At 44.1% G+C, this 24,546-nt stretch overlaps 1 protein-coding gene across 9 annotated transcripts in view; it reads left to right on the top strand.

Moving 5' to 3' along the window:
- lrba (LPS-responsive vesicle trafficking, beach and anchor containing) overlaps positions 1-24,546 on the top strand; it is a 180,614-nt gene that overhangs the window by 34,158 nt on the left and 121,910 nt on the right. For 8 of the 9 annotated variants that reach the window (XM_086157387.1, XM_086157386.1, XM_086157384.1 and 5 more), the window contains exons 11-29: positions 459-567; positions 967-1,119; positions 1,518-1,686; positions 1,902-1,981; positions 2,642-2,704; positions 3,114-3,211; positions 3,453-3,545; positions 4,175-4,283; positions 4,552-4,633; positions 6,599-6,722; positions 6,810-7,002; positions 12,550-13,923; positions 14,023-14,213; positions 14,976-15,129; positions 16,105-16,285; positions 17,798-17,931; positions 19,791-19,898; positions 20,028-20,169; positions 20,350-20,701. In XM_086157387.1, the coding sequence (XP_086013513.1) occupies positions 459-567; positions 967-1,119; positions 1,518-1,686; positions 1,902-1,981; positions 2,642-2,704; positions 3,114-3,211; positions 3,453-3,545; positions 4,175-4,283; positions 4,552-4,633; positions 6,599-6,722; positions 6,810-7,002; positions 12,550-13,923; positions 14,023-14,213; positions 14,976-15,129; positions 16,105-16,285; positions 17,798-17,931; positions 19,791-19,898; positions 20,028-20,169; positions 20,350-20,701 (3,909 nt within the window). The remainder of the gene's footprint in view (positions 1-458; positions 568-966; positions 1,120-1,517; positions 1,687-1,901; positions 1,982-2,641; positions 2,705-3,113; positions 3,212-3,452; positions 3,546-4,174; positions 4,284-4,551; positions 4,634-6,598; positions 6,723-6,809; positions 7,003-12,549; positions 13,924-14,022; positions 14,214-14,975; positions 15,130-16,104; positions 16,286-17,797; positions 17,932-19,790; positions 19,899-20,027; positions 20,170-20,349; positions 20,702-24,546) is intronic. The other variant, XM_086157382.1, reaches the window with a different exon arrangement.

The raw sequence follows: 24,546 nt of genomic DNA, 5'->3' as shown, positions 1-24,546 counted from the left end.
AGACGGGTCGCTAAAAGGAAGAAGCGGTTTAATCCTAATATACAGCGAACCCAGATTATTAGTTAAAATCTGTAACGGCCCAATTTTTTAATGCTCTCAGCACTGGTTTTACAGCTAATTGGCCGTCTTCGAATCATTGTGTGTGCCGCTGTCATAAAACCGCGCAAAGTGTCTAAAAGCATCCAGCATGTATTTTTAGCTTTCGACGCTGCCCTGAGTTTGAAAGCTGTGAAGCCGCCCCACTTGTAACCGCAATGTTGTTTTGTACGCTGCCCTCAAGGTGATGCTAACTAGAATCTGTTCTCCCAGCACAACGGGGACACGACACCCTCATTCAATCACATTTCATGAAGGGTATGCCCTTCACAGCCACGGCTTTGTCAGCAGCCCACATAGATTATTGTTACTGTCTAACTCACTGTCTTTTTGTCACCATTTCCTGTTTGTGTGCCACTTAGCTGCACGCTCCTCTCCTTCGTGATGGAGCTGTTGAAGAACTCGGTGGCTATGCAAGAGCAGGTCCTGGCCTGCAAGGGCTTCCTCGTCATTGGCTACACTTTGGAAAAGGTAAGACAAACACGCACCGGCTCAGCTGGCAAAGAAATACACAAGAGAGCCATCTTCCCGCAGCGTACCTGCAGTTGCACTCGTAATGAACCCGGCGCGGTAGCGGGGCTCATTTTGATTCCCTTAGCATCACAAACACACCAACACCAGCTCGCACCAACACTTTATATCAGGCTTGACTTATATGAGGCCACAGCTGGCATGTGTGCTTGTTAAGCAGAAGAGGAGCTCCTCCTCATCATCTTTCTTTGCACATGTCCTTCCCCTCCCCTTCCCGTGTTGTACCTCATTCACCCCTTCCTGCTTTCCATGCCTTTGACTTCTCTCAATGACATTTAATCATCCCCTCCCTTTTTCCACCACCTATTGTGACTTTGTGCCTCCTTGTCTGCGCCTCAGTCCTCCAAGGTGCACGTGACGCGGCCTGTCCTGGACATCGTCCTGGCCTTTTCCAGATACCTTAGCAACTTGCAAAATGGCATCTTGCTGCTCAAGCAGCTGTGTGACCACATTCTGTTCAACCCTGCCATCTGGATTCATGCCCCTGCCAAGGTAACATGACTACACGCATGCATGCACACACACACACACACACACACACACACACACACTCTCATTATACCGCATTTATACGGATGAAAACCGGAAAGCCAGTTTGGTCCCTCCATTCTAACGTGCCCTCCGACAAAGCCGCAGATTTCTAATCACCATCTCTTGCCCCGCTAAGTCGTTGCGCAAATTTTATTTTCCCTGTTTCAAAGTTCAGCTCGGAGTTCAAGGTTGTCCTGCCACCTGCGGCTGCTTTTAAAATGCAAATCGGTTTTCAACACCCCTCAGAGGCATTTTTTCCCCCCTCTCACAGGAACAAAAAGCCGGGGCCCCCGTATAAATTAATTATTACACACACGCTGTGTAATATGTGTGACTTTGCTCGTGCGCGTGTTTTGCAGGTGCAGCTCACTCTCTACACGTATCTTGCAACGGAATTCATCAGCACGGTGACCATCTACAATGCCGTTCGCAGGGTTAGCACTGTGCTCCAAGTCATGCATACACTTAAATACTACTACTGGGTCATTAACCCCCAGGATCGAAGTGGTGTCGTCCCCAAAGGCTTAGGTGAGAATTCCCCGATTACTGACGACCTATTCCTCATTCTCCTTTCCCATGCAAAAAAAAAAAAATTGGCGGATTTAAAGTGTAAATGTGTGCTTTATTTTCTTTTACAAATGTAAACAGCTCATATCTCAAAGGCTTGCGTGACCATTTTGCACAGTTGTTTATTTTTGTCGGCCACTTAAAACAGCCATTGTTCGCGGTATCGCTGTTTACAGATGGTCCGAGGCCAAATCACAAGGAAATTCTTTCCTTGCGAGCCTTTCTGCTGTTGTTTGTCAAGCAGCTCATAATGAAGGTAAGTTCATGTCCCCATTCTGTCACCTCCAAACAAAACACGCTTGTTTTGACTAAAGTTAGAAAGGGTCATATTTTGATGGAAAAGGATCACACATGCTTCTTATAGTACGTGAGGTATCTTACGTACTGCCGCGACTCCCTGAGTACAGAGAACCTGCGAACGGCACGCACACGAGACGCAAACAAGCTTACTGTGTGTGAGCCTACAGCTCTTCTTGAAAACCTTTTGGCGAAAAAACGTGTTTACTGTAATAGTGTGTGTACATGTCTGTGTTTGTACTATATTTTAGTTTTTCTGTTTCTAACCATCAGTCAGTTTAGCAAATTTCAAATACTGCAATCCAGGAAAGAGCTTTTTGGGGGTACCTTTTAAATACAAAACAGGTCAAATCGCTATTTTCTTCTATACACATAACCAAATATAACTATCTTGTTGATTTTAATGCTTCTGAATAGTTTTAATTGAATTGCAGTACTATGTATTGCATGCCACTTTCTTTACACATTGCATCAAAAAAAATCCACCAAATTCAAATGATAAATGTGACATCATTACATTTTTGCACTCTGTGTTCCAGCTTTTGGTTCATGTACAACCAATGCATATTTAGCAAGCAGTGAAAACAGGTGTGGAATTTCATTTGCTCATAAATTGCAGGATCATGGAGTCAAGGAAGATGAGTTACAGAGTATCCTCAACTACCTCCTTACCATGCACGAGGTAGGCCTGCGTGCCGCTGCTCCAATGACACTTAGCAAAGCCCCAACCACTAGATGGCCATCTAACCCTTCCTTACTGCAGTGTGTCTTTCAGCAATATCCAAACACTTCCTGTTGCTACTGAAAGAATAGCTTTGCATTGTTATTCTTCATGCTGAAGGAAATGGTTACATTTACAGTGAAGCGACGCAAAGCCATATTATCGGTTCACTGAAAGTCATACACAGTGACATCTTGACAGGACATGATCACGGAAATACTTTCGGTTTGTTTTGTTATTAGCTGAGCCTTTCCTTTTATCGCAGCTAATGCCACTACTATGAATGACAAGAATAAACAATATACACGCTTTGAAAACATGGCGCTCAATAGATATATTTTTCCCAAATCCAATTGTCTTTGTCCCTCAGGATGACAATCTCATGGACGTCCTGCAGTTGTTGGTGGCTCTCATGTCGGAACATCCCGGGTCCATGATCCAGGCCTTTGACCAGCGTAATGGCATTCGGTATTGACCACCTGCATTTTGTAGTCTTTTTATTTTCACATTCTTATTCCGAGTGAAAAGGGGATTGATGCCTTTAAATGTTTATTCGGACTCGTGTGGCAGTAGCACTTGTATCTCTATGCAGACTTGTTTTTAAAGTTATGACCAAAGGACGACATCGAAAACTGTTGTAATATCTAAGGCAACTCACCAGGTGTTGTAATTGAAACAACTTTTCTTTTCCTTTTCTCCTCTCTTACAGTGTGATTTACAAGCTTTTGGCATCAAAAAGTGAAGGAATTAGAGTGCAGGCACTCAAAGTTATGGGCTACTTTCTGAAACACTTGCAACCAAAGTAAGAACAGTGACATAAATCCTCATCATAACACTCACACACTATTCAAGTCCCAAAGACTCAAAACTGTTTTCATGTTTCAAATAATTAAAAAAAAAGAAAAAAAAGGACACATTAGAAGAAATGTATTTTTGAAATTGGTTTCCTAAGGATCTTTAATTTCAGAATGTATAGTGCTGCTCTCGTTCGCGTTTCTCATCATAGGGCTTGATTTTTTAAACGAAAAGAAAAAAAATGTAATTGACCATGCCCTTTATTATTAAAATAGCTCCTCTGTAATTTTACGAATAAAAATGCAATATACATTAAACGTTTTTTTCACTGTGTTTGTCAGTTTCATCAGACTCTGCTCACAGTATAATTCTTCCCCACATAAACACCAGTCGTGGTGAAGACACCTCAGGCTTATACAGAGGCGATGCTGCAGACTCCAGCAACTGCTTCATTATTTGACTCAAAAGCGGGAGCAAATTTAATATCGCTTTTGAAATGACAAAATACGATCGTGCCGTTTCATCGTCACGGGTTGTAAGCAAGTACAATTTCGCGGATCCCCTGGAAGGAAACACGCCGGCTTGCTTTCTTGCTTGCTAACCGACAGACCTTTGACCACCTCGTGTTCTGATCAGGAGGAAATCGGAAGTCATGCTGAGTCACGGCCTCTTCTCCCTGCTCACTGAACGCCTGATGCTGCACTCCGGACAGTTCAGCATGACGACCTACAACGTGCTCTTCGAGGTCAGTCTAGCAATGGAACACAGCAGACACTTTGTTTAACCACATCACAATATTTATGATGTATGTGCAATATCCCCGCACTTTTGTATACAGTAGCTGTCCCTTTTTCTTTTGCCAGGAATGTAATTAATTAGAACCATTATTCATAACGGTGAAAACATGACTATTCATAGCCCCGTGTATCTCTAGTTTAGTTTGTTTTCTTGTTATTCTTTAAAGCCTGTGCAGATATTTATGACTTGAATTCCCTCTCCACCCCCACCGCTAGATTCTTACAGAGCAGATCTGCACTCAAGTGATCCATAAACAGCATCCGGACCCCGACTCCACTGTGAAGATTCTCAACCCGCGTAAGTGCCTTCCCCATGCCACAACCCTGCCCTAAATCATCCCCTGCAGTGTGCTCTCCACATACCTATTGCTCCTGACTGCACTGGAGGATATTCCCTCTGGAACCGTGCGATTGCTATATACAGGCAAACAAATGAACTACATAAATTTTGTAGCTGGAGGCTCTTCACACAACTGAACCTCCAATGTACTGCTAGAATGAGGAGACAGGAATCTCTGTGTGACAAACACACACACACGTCTTATTTTAAGTCATTATCATGTTTGTTAGATCATGATTTGACAAGGTGCCAAGGTGGTTTAATTCTAGCTTCTCTGCTTTGTTTTCAGGTTGTCACTTACTTCATTTTTGTGTTTTTTTTTTAAGCCTTTTTTTTTCCCCCATAGGCCTCAAATGTCTACACCATTGATTTTACATTCTAATACCAACCTGTTTATTCTTTGCCTGAACGATACACCTGTGAAGAAGTTTTTTGTATTTTAATCTTTTCAATTGACACATCACATCAATGGGGGAGCACCTAAAGAACACTGAATTATGACACAATTTTGTTGCTTCTTTCTAGTAATCTTAATAACAATGTTTGGATATGAAATAATAATTAGTTTCAATTTTTGCCACAATCTATTTTTGTGTGCGACCGTTTCAACTCATAATCTTGATGACCGAACTACCTCTAGTGTGAAATGACAATTAAAGGTCCATTTTATTCTCCTCTAATAAACACATACAAAACTCTTCATCCTGCTAAAATAGTTCAAGAAAACCTTTATGGAATGTAAAGATAGCGGTGTGATTTTCAATATGTGTAAAAAAAAAATTCGGTGCAGAAACGGTGCAGCCATTCGACAGACAAGGATGCCTTTGTCCACTACATACGCACACACGAGGCCAGCTTTAATCAGACTGAAACCCAAGCGCTCAATATAATCACAACCAAGGTTTACATCCAACCAGGCCTAATCTGACAAGGTCCTGCTGTAGTCACACTTTGATTATCCTAAGCCTTTATTGTGTTAAAAAGTCTTCTACCCAACCATCCCAGACAGGCGGTGTGCATAATACCAAGCCCGTATAGGTTTGCACATGTGAGCGCAGTCCATGGAACCCAGAGCGGTGGTCTGGTTCTCCTTTGCTGTGCGTTCTCCTGATTTAATCTGTGACAAACTCTCAAAATGGCCCACTGATTGCAGTCTTTAGTAACGTCAGAGCCAATCAAACAAACCGAGGAAGTACTGTTTCCCTCAAATTAACTCAAGGGAAGGGAACCAAGAGCAAATGGAAAAAAGAGGGGAATACGCCATCTCCCCATCCTCATTCCCTGTACATGCTGGGGTAATTTTCTGGCGGTAAAGGTTCAGCGACTCATAATTTGAGTGACTAAGGCGTAGAAACAACACAACCGTCTGCTGGGGCAAGGGGGCTTTGGTTAGCGTCAAGGTCTGAAGAGACGAGTGAAATCCAAACCCCCGCCGTCTCTCCACTCAAAGCAAATGAACACTGACATTGTCTAGATAATTCATCTAAACAGTCTCTTTGGTTTAACCCAAGCCAAGAAGGGCCTGTGACTCCGGCGCTCTCGTTTGAAACAATACCAAAACCATTACTGTATGATAAAGATCAATGGCCTGCGCTTTCATGTGCTCCGACGCTCTGTTTTTCTTACCACGGGCAAGGGTTTTCAGGTGTGTCCCGCAGGAGCTCAGATTGTTTGTGACACAATGATTTGCACACGTTGTGACCAATGTCTGATTTCGTCGTTGATTTGTAGAGTTGCCGCCCCTTACGCGCAGAATGCGTCGAAATCCAGCCTTTGAAAATCAGTAACGCGTTCTATTACGAAATGGCGAAATTTCCATCAGATAAAGAAGTGTATATTTTGAAGGGAAAGGATTTTTTTTTTTCAAACTTCTTTTTCACTTCGGCGTAAACACAATTGACGTGTCTTTGTAAACGCTCGCAGAGATTCTGAAGGTAATCGCCGCCCTGCTGAAGAACTCTCCCATGTCCCCCGAGAGCATGGAGGTGCGCCGCGTCTTTCTGTCGGACATGATCAAACTGTTCAACAACAGCCGGGAGAACCGCAGGTGAGAACCCAGCCTTCGCGCCCCGGTCGGCCTCACCTCCCGTGCCGCACGCCGGGACTCACCGCTGTGCGTGCATTTGGTTTTCAGGAGTCTGCTCCAGTGCTCGGTGTGGCAGGAGTGGATGCTCTCCCTGTGCTTCATCAACCCCCGCAACAGCGAGGAGCAGAAAATCACAGAGATGGTGTACGCCATCTTCCGCATTTTGCTCTACCACGCCATCAAATACGAGTGGGGCGGCTGGCGGGTCTGGGTGGACACCCTGTCCATCACCCACTCTAAGGTCAGAGTGCTCATTAGATCCATGCAAGCTTGTCTCTGTCTGTCTCTCTCTCTCACACACACACACACACACACACACACACACACGTGCAGGTTAACAGCTTTGTTTATCTTTCTCTGTGGATCATCATCTATCTCCTCATCTGGTTCATTTTTCTCCTGTTTCTGTTTCTTTGTTTTGGATTCTTAGTTTTTCTTTCAGGCTTAAACGCAAGCACATGCGCACACTCAGATCCTGCTAATGTATCATCCGGCCAAACATCCATTTCACGACCGTGTCTTTGCTCCGCTCCTCTGTTTTGATTCCGTCCAAACACCAGTATTTATTGACAGTTGCCACGTAATGGCATAATTCGTTTCATCAAAGAAACCGGAACATCGTGTGACCATTTAACTTTCGGGGAAGGATGCCACTCTGCTCAAGATGAAGTAAACCAGTGGCATCCCTTCTTCTTTTTATTTATGTACAGCGTGTCTTTCTTTCACGCTGCACAGATAATAATAAACTGCTGGCACTTCTTATTTCCAAACGTTGAATTCAAAACACTGCTTTAGAAATTCACTGTTGATATTATATTACACCCCTCTGTTCCAAAACAGTGAAGTAATTGAGGCCGGTGTCAGATTGTGGTCTGGGGGCTTTTTAAGCCTGGCAGATTGAAGGTTGAGTTAAAGAAGTGCTTGTGATCTGAGATGCTTCAGATCACAAGCGCTGGGCGCTGTGACTTTGGGCGTCCAGTAGGGGGCACCCACAGACTGCCTGCGAGGGGATGGGGTCGGAGGCGCAAGTCCCTCGGTCATTGTGTGCAGAATGCTGGAACCTCTGGACTCTCAGGGCGTCTTCACACCTCTCATCAGTGTGGAGCTACCATGCCGTTCAACTAAAACCTAAAAACCTATATACTAGAAAAAAAAAAAATCACATCGGAGGACGTATTTGATGTAAAACACTAACCAAATTTAAGTATCAAAAAATCTCTCTCGGATCTCGTTTTATGTGTACTTGTGCGTTGGACGATAGATTTTCGATAGTATTTTGAATGTGCATGCTCTGACATGAAGATTGATTTGTGACATTTTTCTGGCACTGACCTGGATGGTTATTATATCTATTTGTTTCTCGCTGCCTTCTCCTCATTATTTATTGTTCCTGAATCTTAATTGCGCTCGTAGACAGCAAGAATTAAACACATACCGTAAAGAGATAAACACTTACAATAAACCCAAGTTCTTGAAAATTTAACGCACATAAATACACTCCAGAAGCGTGCGCACACACACACACACGTACACGTGCACGGAGCCAGGCTATGACTCCAATGGATGCAGTGGGTGCTCCCCACCAAGATACATGCATCGGCTATAAAAAAGCTAAAGAAACTCAATTGCAATTTTATTGTCCCGTTTGATAGATTTCCTGCCACCTTTGTAGCACCAAAGCTGTTTGTCACTGTTGCTCTCTCCTCCCACTGCTGCAGGCGCGTGTGTGTGTGTGTTTGTGTGTGTGTGTGTGTGTGTGAGAGAGAGAGAGAGTACGTGTGCACATGCATCTCTTTGAATGTGAGTTGCAAAGAACATTTTCTCTTTACTCTCCCTTCTCCTGGGCTTTAGGAAGCCCTTCTCTCTGAGCCCATTGAATATTCATCGGGACCATGAGAGAACAATCTTAGAAACAAGGCCTCATAAATACAACCAGCCCACTGGGAGCCCCTTGATAGACGCATATTCACAAATACATATTTAAATACATATTTGCACATTTCCTTTGCACAGATTTCCTGATATGGTTCGCATTGTGTCAGCTATTGTAAAATTGTCAGCTTTGAGACGTGACATGTCCTTAGGCACTTACATCAGAGTGGAAAAACAAGGGTCTTAAACTTTACGTCATGAATTGGTTAGCACAGCATTCATCAACGTGTAACATTACTTAACGGTGCTGCAGAAAACACACTAATACGGCTAGCGGGGACCACCCTTTTTTTTTTTTTTTTTTTTTTTTGGTATAAATTTGATGTTTGCATCTGTGTTTAATATTTAGGTAATCAAATGATCTTTTTTGCCTGGTCTCAATATGAAGTTGGTTTATGTTCCTGATCCTGAAATTAAACAAGAGAAATAATAGCCCCCTCCCCTCCCCATCCTTCAGTTAAAGCAGCAGTGAACAGTAATCTGCTGTGCTCAAATAGGTAACCGCAGTTAGGTCATAGTTAAACAAATTAAGTTGCAGTGCGTGTGTGCACGCAGACTTCACAACACACTGCACATACATTAACAGCTAGATGTGCCCAAAGCTGTTATTTCCAATGCTAATGGTAACACCGATCTTTTCCGTGACTCATACCCGTTGAACTGTAATGGCCATTGACGATTTATTATTTATAATGCTTTATTTCATAATCGTTGTCTTGATGTTTTTCCAATTCTTGAAGACAAATGGGCGTAACTTGACCCAAAGGTTCAAGGTGCTGGCCTGGTTCAAATCCCCCCCCCCCAAAATTGAAATGTGTTTTTATGAGTACTTTTGCGTATTTTTTCAATATTTTTTTTTTTTTCTTACTCGTGCAAGCTGGTGACCATGAGTGTTTGCACAAGGCCAGTCGCGAGCTCGTAATGTAGGTCTATCTATGCATAGACGTCCTGGTGAAAAGACAGATGTTACTGCAGGTGGGCACACTGACACAACAGCCCTCCCGCTCACGTCTCACACACCCACCCAAGGTGCCCCTCGTCCATCTCTGCACACAAAGCAGCCCAAGACCAAGGAGGTCTTTTAAAGCCCAGACTCGAGATGTGACGTCCATCCGTCCTTCGGAACCAGACATTAATTAATTTCTGTCAATCTGACACGGTTCCGAGAGGAAAAGCGGAAATTTGTGACATTTTCAGCATGTTTACATTGTGAGAATTGGAAGTTTATCCTCTTTGAGTGAATTATGTAAGCTTATCTCGTCAGGCGTTGTGTTGAAATGGTGTGAATCCGAATGCAGATTCGGTCTTTTGGGACGCTCCACTCAAGCTGCTCCTGACAAAGTGTTCAGAGCGAGTCATTGACAAGCACACAAAGGACAGAGAGATGAGAACATCGTTGGGCAAACAGTGACAATAGCTGTGCCTCGAAATGCAGTCTTTGTTATCAGTTGTTGGCCCATTACAAATCCAAAGATGAATCTGAATGTTTGAATAGTCGAAATCTCGAGGCGATCTATTTTGCATTAAAATGAAAGCCGAAGATACTGGACTTATTTGCCAATTAACATCATTCGAGATTATCCCACTATTTATTCTCACGATGGAAATACGAAAAGATTACAAACGGATCAGATAGCCAGGATACAACTAAGAGAAAACCGTTACAACAAGGTGTGAGCAGGGAACATTTATGAAGAACAACAAAAAGTACAAGGCCAGCGATGCAGCGCCAGATGACATTGATTTGGAAGCGGAATTGCATTTAGCTAATCGGATTAGAGCCATGCTGCCCTCCGCGTTTCCCCTTTGTTTTGCGGTTGCTCTCTATCTATTGATCTAAATGGGGACTCCCAGGCTCCCACTGTGGGGTCTCCCGAGATCAGTGCCCCGCCAACCCGGCCTTCACCTCACAGGTTGTGCAGTGGGGTCTCTGCTTATTCTGTGTCTGTTATAACATTATCATTGGCTCTAAATTGTGTTCCTCTTGTGCTGTTTGGAAATGTAATAGCGGAGCTGCAAATACAGGTGTTTTTTCGTTTTTTTTATTTTATTTTTTTGGTCAGAGTTGTTATTTTCCTACAGGCTTATCATTTGGGAAAAAAAATATGTATATATATTGGTTTTTTTTTGTGGAGGCTCCTGCTTCCAAAGGTCCTTCTCATCGTACCAGTCAGCTAGCCAGTGGCCAGTTAATACCAGGTTACCAGTCAAATTGGAACAGCCCATGGTTTTGTACATTACCATAACATTTTTCCAAACCCCACGGAGGCCGGGCCGAGTCATGGAGTAGAATTAAATTAAATTAGATCAGCGCTAATGTCCCAGCCACCCAAGGCAGTTTCTTTATGTTGCAGTAAGGCTAAACGCTCTTTTAAAAACCACAGAGACATATACTACTTCTGTCTAATGGTAACTGGATCTGTTACAGAGCCCCATTTAAGGCCAACATTCATCATCTTAATGTACAGACTGTATCCTGAATCCATGACGTTATTTGCTGCCTGGCTCTCCTGCATAATTTTCATAGGGGGTGCTCACTCAATGCACCCTTTTTAATTGCTAAAAATGCTAAATGTCAAATTAAGCTCAAACTAATGGGGTGGAAGGTCTCTGTGTGATCACTGGGAGGGAGGAAGGAAGGAAGGGAGGGAGGGAGGAGAAAGAAACTCACTACTGGCGCATTCAGAATAGGCTGCTCTCTCAGAAACGGCTATGGATTACCAATCACGGCTTCCCGCTACGCAAGATTAATGAGCGCACATGTAGCAGGCTAATTTAGAACAATAACGCCTAATTAATTACAAATAATCAGCCTTTTTTCTGATTCTTCCCTTCCTTTGACTCTCAATAAGTCACATCCACTCTCTTGCCCCTCCCCCAAAGCCCTATTTTAAAACGAAATATCTTTCTGCCTTTTTGAATGGATTTTTTTTTTCTCCCCCTATTCCTCTGCCTCGCACTCCTTCTCCTCCTTTGCCTAAACACCCTCGGGTGAAAACACCGCAAAGTGGGTCTAGTCCACCCCTCCAAAAACCACCACCACCACCACCCGTCTTTGACTTTCTGTCCTCCAAGCCCAGTGATTAATGCGGGGTCTTAAATTAGGCGTGGGAGGATTTGCCAATGCCGTACACGCACTCAGCACAGCTCGGAGACACGCGCTAATAGTATCTGCTGCTAATCTAAGACTGCTTACATGGATGGGCTCTTCCTCACATGCCACTGCAGACCGCTGTTGTTATAGACTAACAGTCTAGTCAGCTGATATCTGATGGTCAGAAGACTGATAGAGGTTAATAGGCCACGGGTAGATGCACGTGGGAGAGAGAGGAATGACTCAAACTCAAATCATTTTCTTTAAAGTGCCAAAAGTGTAAAATTAGTGCATGTCTGATAAGCCAGGTTTCGGGAAATAAATGTTTTTCGTGCGGAAGTATCGGCATGAAACAAGTGCTTGCTGCGTGCGATGATTTGTTAGACCAGAATAACCGCCCACAAAGCAGTGATGTTTCATTTAACTCAGACGTTTGACTGACAAGTGAACGTAGCATTTTATCCGTCTGCATTTTCAAACAGGCATATTTTAGACGCTAGACCGCTTGAAATGTAGTTGATTGTATATTCTCTTTAAAATCATAGCTCCGTTATCCACCACCTATTTACTGGATCCTAATCTTGATAAAGACGTGACATAAAAAAAAAAAGATGTAACTATTAATAGTATCAGGAAAATATATTTAAGCAAATGAATATTCATCGGATGAAATGGAAGGATATTTACGCATCAAATGCATTAAACTCTTTGCAGGTTTGTGTTGCTTCTTTTGTTCATACTGATTTTCGTTTGTGCTCGCAGGTAACATTTGAGCAGCACAAAGAGAACCTGTCCCGCTTGTTCCGTCAGTACCAGCATCAGGACTCCGCCGGCACTCTGGGCACCGTCCGGACCATTTCTGGTGCCAGCCAAAGCGCCGAGACCATGGAATGTGTTAATGGGCCATCTGCAGAGGAGTCGGCCCCCTCCACCGTCATCGAGCTCACCGTGGATGAGCTGTCTATGAAATCCCCCGATGCGACATCAGCCTCCGCTGTGACTTGTAGCCCATTTGAAGCTGCTGATGAAAGAGGACAGACATCCATCACTGTCTCCAACATCTTGGAAGATGAGCAGAGCCCCGCTCAGGAGTCTTCCGCAGATGACTTAGGTGATGGAAAAGAGACCGAAGCTGCTATCGAAGGGAAAAACAGTACAGATGAGCTGAGTGAAAAGACAATCGGACAAGAACCAGAGCCTGCGGATTGCGCGGAGGAGAAAGGTCCCCAAACATCGGTTAGTGGCCCGCTGGAGATAGATGACTCAGAGGCGGTGGAAATGGTCAAAGAGTCGGCCGCAACATCTGCATGTGATGATACACCGACGCTTGTAACAGAAGATGAAAAATCCGAGATCTCCGACCATCATAAGGATGAGCCGTCGAATTTATTAGCGGCGAACTCTTTGAGCGAACCCGAGCTGGCGGTGATTCCAGAGGAGGAAAGCAGGGATGACCAATCGTCCCCCCAGGTCGAGGACTGTCGAGAGAACAGTGCGCTGGGTGGGGCCTCTGTCCTCAATGAGGACTTGGTGGACGTGTCGTCCGTCAGTGACCAGATCCACCCCAGCGATGCCGACGATAGCCAAGAGGAGTCCTCTCATGCCGCTCCTGCGGAGGACGAGGACGCAGCGGTAAAGGAGGAGGATGAAGAATATGAAGAGAAAAAAGTTTGTGCGGAGGGAGATGAGGAAAAGAAAGAAGAACAAAATGCCGAAGAGCAAGAGGCGCAAGCAGAAGAAGAAACTGGAGTGCAAGATAAAGCTGAAAATGAACCATCCCTTGATTCGGAAAACCAGGGGTTAGAAGCAACGCCAGCTGAAACAGCGGAACAAGCCGTGACAGAACCGCCGACCTCCTCTGAACCCGAGGTCGCGGAGGAACAGCCCGCCGACACCACGCCGGCCTCTAAAGACCAGGAAGTTGCGGAGGGATCGGACCCTGTCTTAGAGTCACCTAGCCAGCCTTCGGGGGAGGAGACCTTGTCCAGTCCCCCAGACAGCAGCACTGCCACCTCCAGCTCTGATGTCCAGAAGAGTGTGGAAAATAAGACCAAAGAGATTAAAATTGCCAGACTTGACGTGTCCAATGTGGCCTTAGATACAGAGAAACTTGAATTGAGAGAGGCCCCCACTACGGTGCGCATCTCTTTCAGTACTTTTAATATCAATGTGCAGAACCGACCTTGGCAGTTACAAAGCATGTCATCAGATCATCTTTCCACTTTGTCTTTGAAGGAGGTGAGCCAAGGCCAGTCGACAGCTGCGGCAGGTTCGGGAGGTTCTTCAGGGCAGCCGCGGGACAGCGAGACCTCCGGCCCTCGCTCCACCATGTTTCGTATCCCTGAGTTTCGCTGGTCCCACATGCACCAACGGCTCCTCACAGATCTGCTCTTTGCGATCGAGACTGATGTGCAGATGTGGAGAAGGTAGGGGAACCATCCAGGGACAACAACTCCAATGTATAAATAATAAATTACAGATTGTTGACGGTCTCCAAATGCCACAATCATGTGTCGCCTTAGTCTGACCTCCGCTTTCTGCAAGTGTTGTCATTTTATGTGCAGTTAACCATTAGATCCTGATGCTATTGAATTTATTTGCCGTTAACAGCTTTTCACTAGCAGTTCCATGGATATCCTAGGATTTGTTAAAAGATGAATAAGGCCCAGTTTTTTTGGTTTCCCAACCTTTTAAAATTGATGGATTTAATACACAAGGTGCAGAGAAATCTGCCGCTTCAAATCCGACATCCGTGAAGCATCAGTTCAGCGCGGCAGGTTTACTTCGTAAAAGTAAACCTGGTTTACTGACTTGTGACACCAGTCCTGCAATATACTTGTAAAATGATTTGCTTGATCGCGAGAAAATTGCTTGAATGTTGAGGAACGAGTGAGGAACCCCCAAAAAATGACACTATAGTGGAAAAATATTTCTTTGCTGGAAAATTTTCCTATCAGAAGTGCACCGAATAGAGTAAAACCGCTAATGTAGGTTTTGTAAGGTAATCTTGATGCTCTGTAAGCAAAAGTTGGCCCACATGTATGTCAATACAGCTCCAATCAATTTGTGCCCCCTCCACTTTTACGAGAAGCCGCTTTCTTTTGCCTTCTCACCAGTTCCAGGTGGTTTCCGAGCTGTCTGCGGATAACAACGAAACTAACTTTTGGTGTCTTAACTTTTTTTTTTAGCCACTCCACAAAGACCATTTTGGATTTTGTGAACAGCAGCGAGAACGTTGTGTTCGTCCACAACAGCATTCACCTCATCTCCCAGGTGGTCGACAACCTGATCATGGCTTGCGGAGGCATCCTACCTCTGCTGTCTGCGGCCACTTCCTCCACTGTGAGTCCCCCAACCGGCCTGTGCACTTTAGATCACGGGAAGTTATCCATCCACATTGACCTTTCCCCAATCGCATTAGCCTACAGTTAGCTGCTCCCTAACATTGTTAGTTTGTTTTGTCTGTCCCGTGCGATCCTTCGCTTCTATGACCTGGGCAGTCGAAGAAAATGGAAAGATTCCTTTATAATTTTGTTATATGCACCTCTTTGCATTCTGTAACGAAATTTGAAGCTGGAAGAAAACGGTTCAAATTTTTCATTTGAAGTGACTTTATTTTATGGGCTTAAGGTTCTGATGTATTTTTATATATCAGTTGATCATTTGCTCCAAACGTCTTTGCAGTGGTGAAATGAAAAACCATCACCACCGATAACCGAAAGACTTCGACGTTAACTCCGAATTTAGATATCTAAAAAAAAAAAAACACAATGAAAATGTTAACTCTTGTCTGAACAGGAAGAAAAACCATTCAATTGTAATGTATTTTCCAGCTTGTTAGAAAACATTTGAAGTGAATTTAATAGAACTTTAATAAAATAAATGAATGGCTTGACTTCAAGAAATAGATTATCTTCTATGGAAACTATGTAACTATTCACATAGTAAATATGCAATGTAAATTTAGTCTATTTTTTTTTTAAATCCTGCAAATTCAGGACGATAAGCTGCGACTTTTTTCACATGCTTAGAACACTACGGCTTAAACAGCAATGGAGGTAATTTATGGATTTTTGGGGGGGCTAACAAGCTTCACACTGCTAAAACATTTATCCTCGTCACATCGGACCGAGGAAATAAGCGTGAAATACTGATGCTGTTCAATTCAGACACCGAAGTAGACGACTTTGACGGTTTTAGTGCATGATAGCGATCGGCTAGCCAGTGCGGCTGATATTGAGGTGCGCTCAACAGTCTGGAAATTACGGTATTTGCAGTCTATTTTTTACAATTAATATTTTCCATCTCTTACGGCAGCATGAGCTGGAGAACATCGAACCCTCCCAGGGTCTGGCACTGGATGCTTCGGTCACCTTCCTGCAGCGGCTCATCAACCTCGTGGACGTTCTCATATTCGCCAGCTCCCTCAACTTCACCGAGATCGAAGCCGAGAAAAACATGTCGTCGGGAGGCATCCTCCGGCAGTGCCTCCGCCTCGGTAGTATCACTTTAATGACCTATTTATTTTTAACTCCTACATTTTTCGCCACTTTTATTTTCAACAAGTCTCAATCGTTTCCATTTTTTTTTTTTTTTTTCTTTTTTTTTCCCCGTCCTCTTCATCCTCAAGTTGATGGTGTTAACTCCAGTAACAGTTCCCCCCCGCAGCCCTTTTGACCCTCCCTTCCGCAGCCTCCCCTTCTTTGCCACAACGCTCTTCTCCGTCTTCCAATAATACTTCAAATCCCTTGGCTGCTGCACACGGCTCCTATCTCTGCTCTCTTATCATGTTGTTATAACCCCTCTGCATGGCAATACTCTTAAAATGGTCGCTATCATGATATAGTGAGTTCTCCATAATGGCCTTGGTGCTGCTGTTGCTGCTCCGCCTGAGGCCTTTTCTGCCTTTTGTTGCAGGCTATTAAAGTTTCCTCTGACAACATAAAATGCCGAGTCCCGCTCCAGCTGAATAAAACATATTGAAATTCTTTCATTATTCATCAGTTGAGGCCGCTTTTCAGCAAACACAGATCAACGCGTTATACACACACACACACACACACACCGTCAAGAAGTCCCTCCTTCTTACAGTGATATAAATAATGTCTTCCTGCTTTGTTCTATGTATATGTAATGACGCCTGTCTGGGTAACTGCTTTTGGTTTTAAATGCGAGGCATCCAGGGCTGCAAATGTTACGAGTGGTTGTACAAATAGTGCTTTTTCGTGCAAAGGTTTCACGGCATTTCCTCCGGTGTGAGTTTTTGCAGAAAAGCGATGCCACGGTACTACAGGTCCGGTTTTAGAAAGCAGCCTTTATGAAATGAATATTTGATGAGGTATGTACTCCCCATTGCTGGCATCTAATCTGATTTAGGGAGACTATAACAAGGTTTTAGCGTCTCCGCCCCTTCCTCCCCCTCTCTTTTTATAAATGGTTGTATGAAAGAGTAGTCCTAATGGAAAAAGCGAACCCATTTCCAGACGGAATAATTCCCTGCTTCGTAATCTAAATGGCTCACAGTTAACATTTGTCAGTTGTCAAGTACAGAACAGTGGGGGTTGGGAGGGTCTCCACCAACGGAGCGGTATATTACATTACAAATTGTGAGTGTGCCAGTTTCGAAACCAGCGTAAAGTTGCGGGACCACACGGTGCGTTTGCGACAAAGGACAAGTCTTGCCGCCTACTCAGCACAAACACGACAGAGCGGTATAATGTGTGATGGAATCCACACAGTGGATGTGATTCAACAGTCCAACCTCGAACCGTGACCTTGGGAAGCGAGGTGGAGAGTTGGCCCGATCACTGACCTTGTCTTAGGCCCCTTGTTTTTTTTTTTTTCCTTTTTGTTTTTGTCTCTTTCACTTGCTCCACCTGGGGTTTTCTCGGTTCGTGTTCAAGATCTGGAGTGAAATTTTTTTTTTTTTTTCCTTACATTGGCACGGGGTGCTACTCCAGCGTTATTCACCGTGTAATGCCACATCAAATCCGTCTCCCTTCTTTCCCAGTGTGTGCTATGGCCGTTAGGAACTGTCTGGAGTGTCAGCAGGCCCACTTAAAGTATGGCAATGAAGGGTCAGCCCACGGCAACGCCGCCGCGTCCGGCACTGCGCTCGGAACAGCCAAAGCCGTGTCCGCTCAGGCAAGTGATTCACGTCTTCTTTTGAACAGTCATACACACTTCCTGCTACGGCACTGATGGTTACTCTTGAAGGCACACCTGATTAATACAGGTGACTATTATGCAACAGCTTTGCTCTTAATTCATTCTTTTTATTAGTTTCTTTTTGGCATTTTTTCTATTTTTTTTTCATATTGTGATTTGAAATGTTGAAATATCAGTAACACATTTTGAATATAATGTCTCAAATGCCCTTCTAGCCCTGGCATCAGTTTAAACGTCTCATAATTGTTCCTTGAATTTAGTTTTTTTTTTTTTTTTTGCACAGTTTGTTTTTTAAATTTCAATTTTAGAAGGAAAGAGGTGTTTTTCAAAAATGGGAAAAAAGTGTCAAACCAGACTTGCCTCAAGCTGCCAGAACCATGCATATAATAATAATCAAGCTCAACACCACTGCAATCAGCTCCACAAATAATGTTCCCATGAATACCTTGTTGACAGTATCCATCAAAACTGAACAGCTTTCATTATTGTCTGGGTGTGTGGTGAAAATTAGATAATATATTACATATAAATGCTAATAAAAATTAAATGATTATCATCATGCTTTTGTTTGCCAATTAGGTTTCATTTAATGCTTTTAAAAACATGTACATATTCCTCTGTTTTGTTTATTTCTTCTTTGAGATAACGGGTGCAGCAAAGGATTTGTTCTCTCACCAGGAAAAATAACAACTACGCTTTATCGCATTACTTTTTCTCTTATTCCATTACTGCTGTGGTTTCTGTTTGTTACACGAGACAAGGCCCTTGTTATTTCTCCCTTTATATAATACCGTGACTTCCAGTAAAGTCATGTTGTTTTTCTCTGAACTGGGTGTTAAAGCTCATTTATAATGCAATGACTCTATGGTAGAGCCCATTATGTTAAGGACACAATCCCTGGAGGAATTGCAACCCTAATCTGTGAAACCTTACCCCACCTCATGACATGCACATGGATTACTACCGTATTTTGCGGGCTGTAAGACGCACCGCATTATAAGGTGCAATATCAGTGAACGGGTCTATTATCATACACAAGGTGCACAACCTTTGAATTGCATGGTAAAACCTACAGAATATAAAGCAAAACAAAACAGTCAGTTTAGTCGAACTTTGTTCCTTTGGAAACTCTGTTTGGTCTCCTTGACGCAGTTCATTCTTCCGTACCATTGATTCAATAATGTTGAATTCTTGCGTGGCTGCTCTATTCTCATGATCTATTGCGTGACTGATAGCCTTGAGTTTGAATTGTGCTTCATAAACATATCTCTTAACAGGTGGCATTTTTGGGGGTCCTCATACACACACAAATGTACAGTAATATTATGTTGAAGCACAGTACATACCGGTATTAAAAAAAGTGGTGGAGGTAAGCGTACTGCGTGCTGTTCTCTGATTGGTTTGTCGTTGCCAACAATAGGGGACACCTGAATTTAGTGCAAGGTTGGAACAACGTTGTATTCTGGCACTACATAATTAGTCATGTAACGTTGTCTAATGTTGCAACCCATATTCAATCTCGGACCAACTTCAATACGACATCCCCGTGTTAGGAGGGAACGGTCAGACAGTCACTTAAGCGGAGCGGCTTAGTTGCTTACCGTAAACATTTTGTTATATTTTTGAGTGCAGCATACCACATAAAATTGGTTGGAGGTCAGTAAGCACAAAAGAATTCATACACCGGATTATAATGCGCACGACCAATTTTTGAGAAAATGTAAGGATTTCAAGTGCACTACATTGTACGAAAAATACAGCATATGTTACTGCCGAATCAAGGCACCCTGTTTGCAGACCGTGACTCAGTGGTGGTTTGGTTGTCGTGCACACAGAGTCCCGTTGACGCGGTGACAGGTGGGATGTCTCCAGTCAGAGACCTTGACCGCTTGCTCCAGGACATGGACATCAACCGCCTCCGGGCCGTCGTCTTCAGAGATATCGTGAGTTGCACAGGGAACACGTTCTCCTCTCTCACGCAGAATATGTATCGCCCTTCAGAGCGCTCACCTATCATGACCCCCTGGGAAAGACACGCAGGCAGACCAGTTAGTGGACCTTGTTTGTTTCAGGAGGATAGTAAGCAGGCTCAGTTTCTGGCGCTGGCCGTGGTGTATTTCATCTCGGTCCTCATGGTATCCAAGTACCGCGACATCCTGGAGCCCCACAACGACAAGAAGTGTCCCCAGCGATCCCAGTCTTCGAGGAGCACAGGTACACACCCACTCGAAGGAAAACACACACCCGTGTGTGAGTGTGAGCGCACAGAAACACCTGTTTGAAGTCTATTCTTTGTTTGTTTTTTTCTCGTTCTAGTTTTGATATCTCACTGAATAGCAGTGTTCCCTTTCAGTGGATTTCTGATGTACATTTTGCTTTGCATTTGTGTCACAGACAGTGCCGTTTCCGGGGCCGTAGAAGTTGAAAACGGCGTCTCTCTCCGGCGATACGACTCCGGCATCGGCGATGACCACACTTCGGCCGCCGCGAGCGAGGCGGACCTGTCCTCCTCCGGTGTGGCCCACGGTCCGGACGCCATCTCGGAGGCTTTGTCCACGCTGTCGTCCGAGGTCCGGACCGCTTCTGCCGATTCGAAGGGCAAGAACGTGAAGGACATTCTCCGGAGCCTAGTGAGCAGCCCAGCCGACGATATCATGGTGGATCCAAGTCTGCTGCCTCCAGCCTTTCTAGGAAGCGCCGGCGACGCAGCCAGAGAATCCTCACTGCAGTTCCGCTCCTTTGATAGGTGAGGATTCTAACCTGGCTTGACACGCGCTCGCTATTTATACGCAATTCTACTTTTCTCCCGTGCATCTCGGTGCTTGTGGGAAAAATATCAGGCCGAGATTCCCCCGCAGACCTGACAGCTTCCTCGGTTTCTCAGGAGTCCATATGGTGTAGGGTGGATACTCCTGTGATTCTCAGGCTTCATAGTTGACAGTTTCATACCGTGTATCTCAACATAGCTGCGGGGGGACTTCTGAAAGTCAGACCTTGAAGACATCTCAGCTTGGTATCCTCAGAGGAGACTTTTGGTGGATCTTGAAAAACATTTTGTAACAGAAACCCTTTTGAACCGGGAAATCTTAGTCGCCGACTCTTTCCCCACTTACTGCCATTGTTCTCTCTGTAAGCTGTCAATACAGACCCTTATCCGGAGCAAACAGCTTTACAAAGAACCTGTCTCGGAGAAAAGAGCAGTCATGCCTGGGATGAAGAGACAGAGATAGAAAAGTTGGCAGGAAACTGTGTCTTTTCAGTGTCAATGATATTTAACAACCTTCTTTTTCATCTTTCCTGCTACTCGTCTCTTCCTGTCTTTCATTCAAAGAGACTCCCCCCCCCCCCCTCCTCCTCCTCCTACCTTTCTGGCATTAAAACTACATAATTTGCAGTAGCCCTGGATATGCAGGGGGTGAACAGTCAGAAGTAAGGCTTCAAAAGCATTGCTCTGCCCTGGAGCCGCAGACGAGCCCAGGTGAGACGGGATGCTCACTGGCCTGGTTTGCATTTGGAGCGCCGATTCCGAGACAGACGTTCAGTAACGGGAGAGCGGTGGGGTGAAGCGTGAGAGCGGGAGATGGGAAGAAGATGACTCCACGGGGCTGATGTCAAGTTAAGGGTTTCATGTATTGTAAGGGGAAAAAAAAAAAATCACCATTCCATTCTTTATCACACACACACACATACACACACTCGGTCTGTCTGCTGTCTACCTTCAGCTGTGGGAATTCCACAGCATCTCTGTGATCACGTGTCTTTATCTGAGGAATGCTTTGTCAGGTCTCAGGGCACTCCTCATATCAGGGGGATTAGACTGGCTCCTGTCCGCTGAGCACACTCAGTAGGAAGAGCGGACGTCAGGAGTGCTGGAAAACATAGACTAACAGCTCGCCGGCTCTCTATGGGAGCCTCTTTATTCAAGACACAGAGCCGAGACAGCCTTTGCTATAGCTACCTTTTAAGCTGAGATGGAACTGCTTTGAGGGTATTGACACAGGAATATACCACAGGACTCGCCGCGTATTAGATTTGCAAATTCTTTAAAAGTGCGTTCCACTAACGCTTCTGGTTTTTTTTTTTCCCCATAATTACAATTTTCACTTCTATTCATTGATTTCTTTTCTCAGTACGATCGATTAGTATTTATATAACTGTGTTTGAAGAACAGCTGTTTGGTGCAGGTTTCTACCAGTGTTACACAGGCAGCCCGAAAACAATATTGAGAGAAAAATGTCTTCAGCTGTGGGTGTGGTATGGAGGGCACATTCTTTAGCAAGTGCAAGATGATGCATGTGGCGAACTTATTATTACTTTATGATGTGGAAAAACAAGAAAAACGCACGGACAGTGGTTTTAAGAACTTATGCATTGTGTCATATCTTTTTTTTTTGCCTCTGCAGTTTCACAGTTAAGTAGCTCCCTCTTTCCGGTTCCCTGCACACACCCTCCGGTAGCTCTGCTCGCTGTTCAGACGAAATCGGTGCAAAACTTGTGCTTTGAGTTCAGTGATATGAGGATGGAAACAGTTGAGACATGACTTCAACGACCAATGTTTCTCTCAAATCGTATCAGAATTTCATCACCCTGCTGATTTTCACCTGGGATTTATGTGAACTGGGTTTACTACTCCGTCAGTAGTAAACTGTCTTTCCGCTCTTATTCCAACCAGTCTCACCCACCGTGTGTGTGTATACAGCATGTCCTTAACCGTGTTTGTTAGCTTCTAATGAGTGTCGCTGCCTAGCATCTTCCACTAACCCACAGGTCTCCCAGTGACAGCAGTACAAGCCAGAGCTGACATTCTGCGCTGACATTTCCTACCAAAACATGGCAACTTTTCGCCTGCCAAGAAGGCGGGATTTACGATAGCAAGGCATGAAAAAAACAGGGAGCTCCCAGATAAAAACTGGGTGTGGGTCAGGGGGCGAAGTATCCCCACTGATTTATTTAGCGTCCGAGACCTGGTTCATTTCTCTCATCCATTTCTCAGCCGTGCCCCTGTTATGACAGGCAGTCTGCAAATATTTGCTGACACTAACCAGAGCTAAACAGTGTCATTGTACAAGCCGGTGATTTAGGCCCTCGCAGTTCGGGAGAATATGCGAGTGTTAGGCACTGCGTTATACATGGTGCGGTTGTTTGCATTCCAAGCTGTAGGCTCTGCATTCATGTAAGAGTCGATGCTGAAGTGTTGTTAATGTACAGCTTAGAGGGAAGCCAAGCATGCCAGAAACAAACAATTTAAAGCGTGACAGCCGTTTGTCTCGACGAAGAATTTCTGTACCCTTTGGCTCCCAAAAAATTAGTTATTAATGATTTTAAGTGAGAATTCACACAAGTTTACTAAAAATTATTTTTTTAAAATATTCCAAATCTAGTAGTTAAATAAAAAAAGACTATTTTACACAAACAATATTTAAAGATTTCATGGTAAAAAGTGAAGCTGGATTTATGCTCCGTCACAAACCAGAATTTTAACACTGACCCGCATTTCCTATTTGTACATTTCTTTAAAGACCATTTTAATACTTCCTTTGGGTGTAGTTTGCAAGCGTTTTGGATTTCTAATTCCAAAATTATAATTTCTAATTCTAAAAGAGTCATGAAATTGTAATTCTAATTTCTAATTCTAATAGTCATGAATAAGAAATGCAAATGTGATGTAAAAACAATAGTTTCACTTTCAGCTGGATAATAGTAGGGCCGCATTACATACTTGCACCTCATGGATAAAATAATACTATTTTCTTAAAATCATATCCGAATTAAATCACTTATGCCACATTTTTTTTCCTCGTCTCAAGACTGGATCACTTGCAACGGGCTTCTGTTAGCTTAGTTGGAAGTGTGTTCATGTAAATGTGTCAGTGTTTATGCTAAATTATGACAAGGTCGCCACTCACATGCACATGATTACTGGAAGTGGTGGCGAGCCAGGAGAGCATAGTCTCGCGCTGGATGTACAGCCCTTCAGATGAGCTCGCCGCTGAGGTTAGAAGTCTAGCGAGTGGAAGTTTTCAGGTTCTCTCTCTCTCTCTCTGTCACACACACACACCGCTGCCACTTCCTTATTCAGTCTCACACTTGTTTTACCTGAAATAGCAGAGATTACTGGAACACAGTGTTTACTTCACGCATACATTGGACGTTAAAGCTGTTAAATAATTCAGCCTCAGCCTGGCGCGCACACACACTGCCCTGGGCCTCCGTTCGTTGGTTGAGTGGAGGCTGACGGCTGATTAATCGACTGGGGCGGCCCACTCATGATAAGTGTGGCTAATGACCTGCTGAATAATTCACTGGGCCTTTTGAACAGATGGAAGGCCAAACACAAACACAGACATGCTCACTGACAGACTCGTACACACTTGTACATTCATGCAGTTATATACACACTCGTATGCATATATTCACATATTTGAGGACACGTTCATGCACACAGACAGGCCGAGCCCACACTCGCCGGGGGTTCTTTGTCTTTCTCATGCTGTTGACACATGGGGTGCTTCACGTCAGCGCCGCCCTTGTTTCCTGATACCGCAACCCGGTCCGGTCGCTATCGGAACCTGATACTTTTAGCTTCACCCA

This window comes from Fistularia commersonii, chromosome 12 (assembly GCF_037954325.1).
Source record: "Fistularia commersonii isolate RoL2024-O1a breed Wild chromosome 12, RoL_Fcom_v1.0, whole genome shotgun sequence".
Classification (NCBI taxonomy): Eukaryota; Metazoa; Chordata; class Actinopteri; order Syngnathiformes; family Fistulariidae; genus Fistularia; species Fistularia commersonii.
Note: the sequence above shows the minus strand (reverse complement) of the source record. Positions and strands in the feature narration are given on the sequence as shown.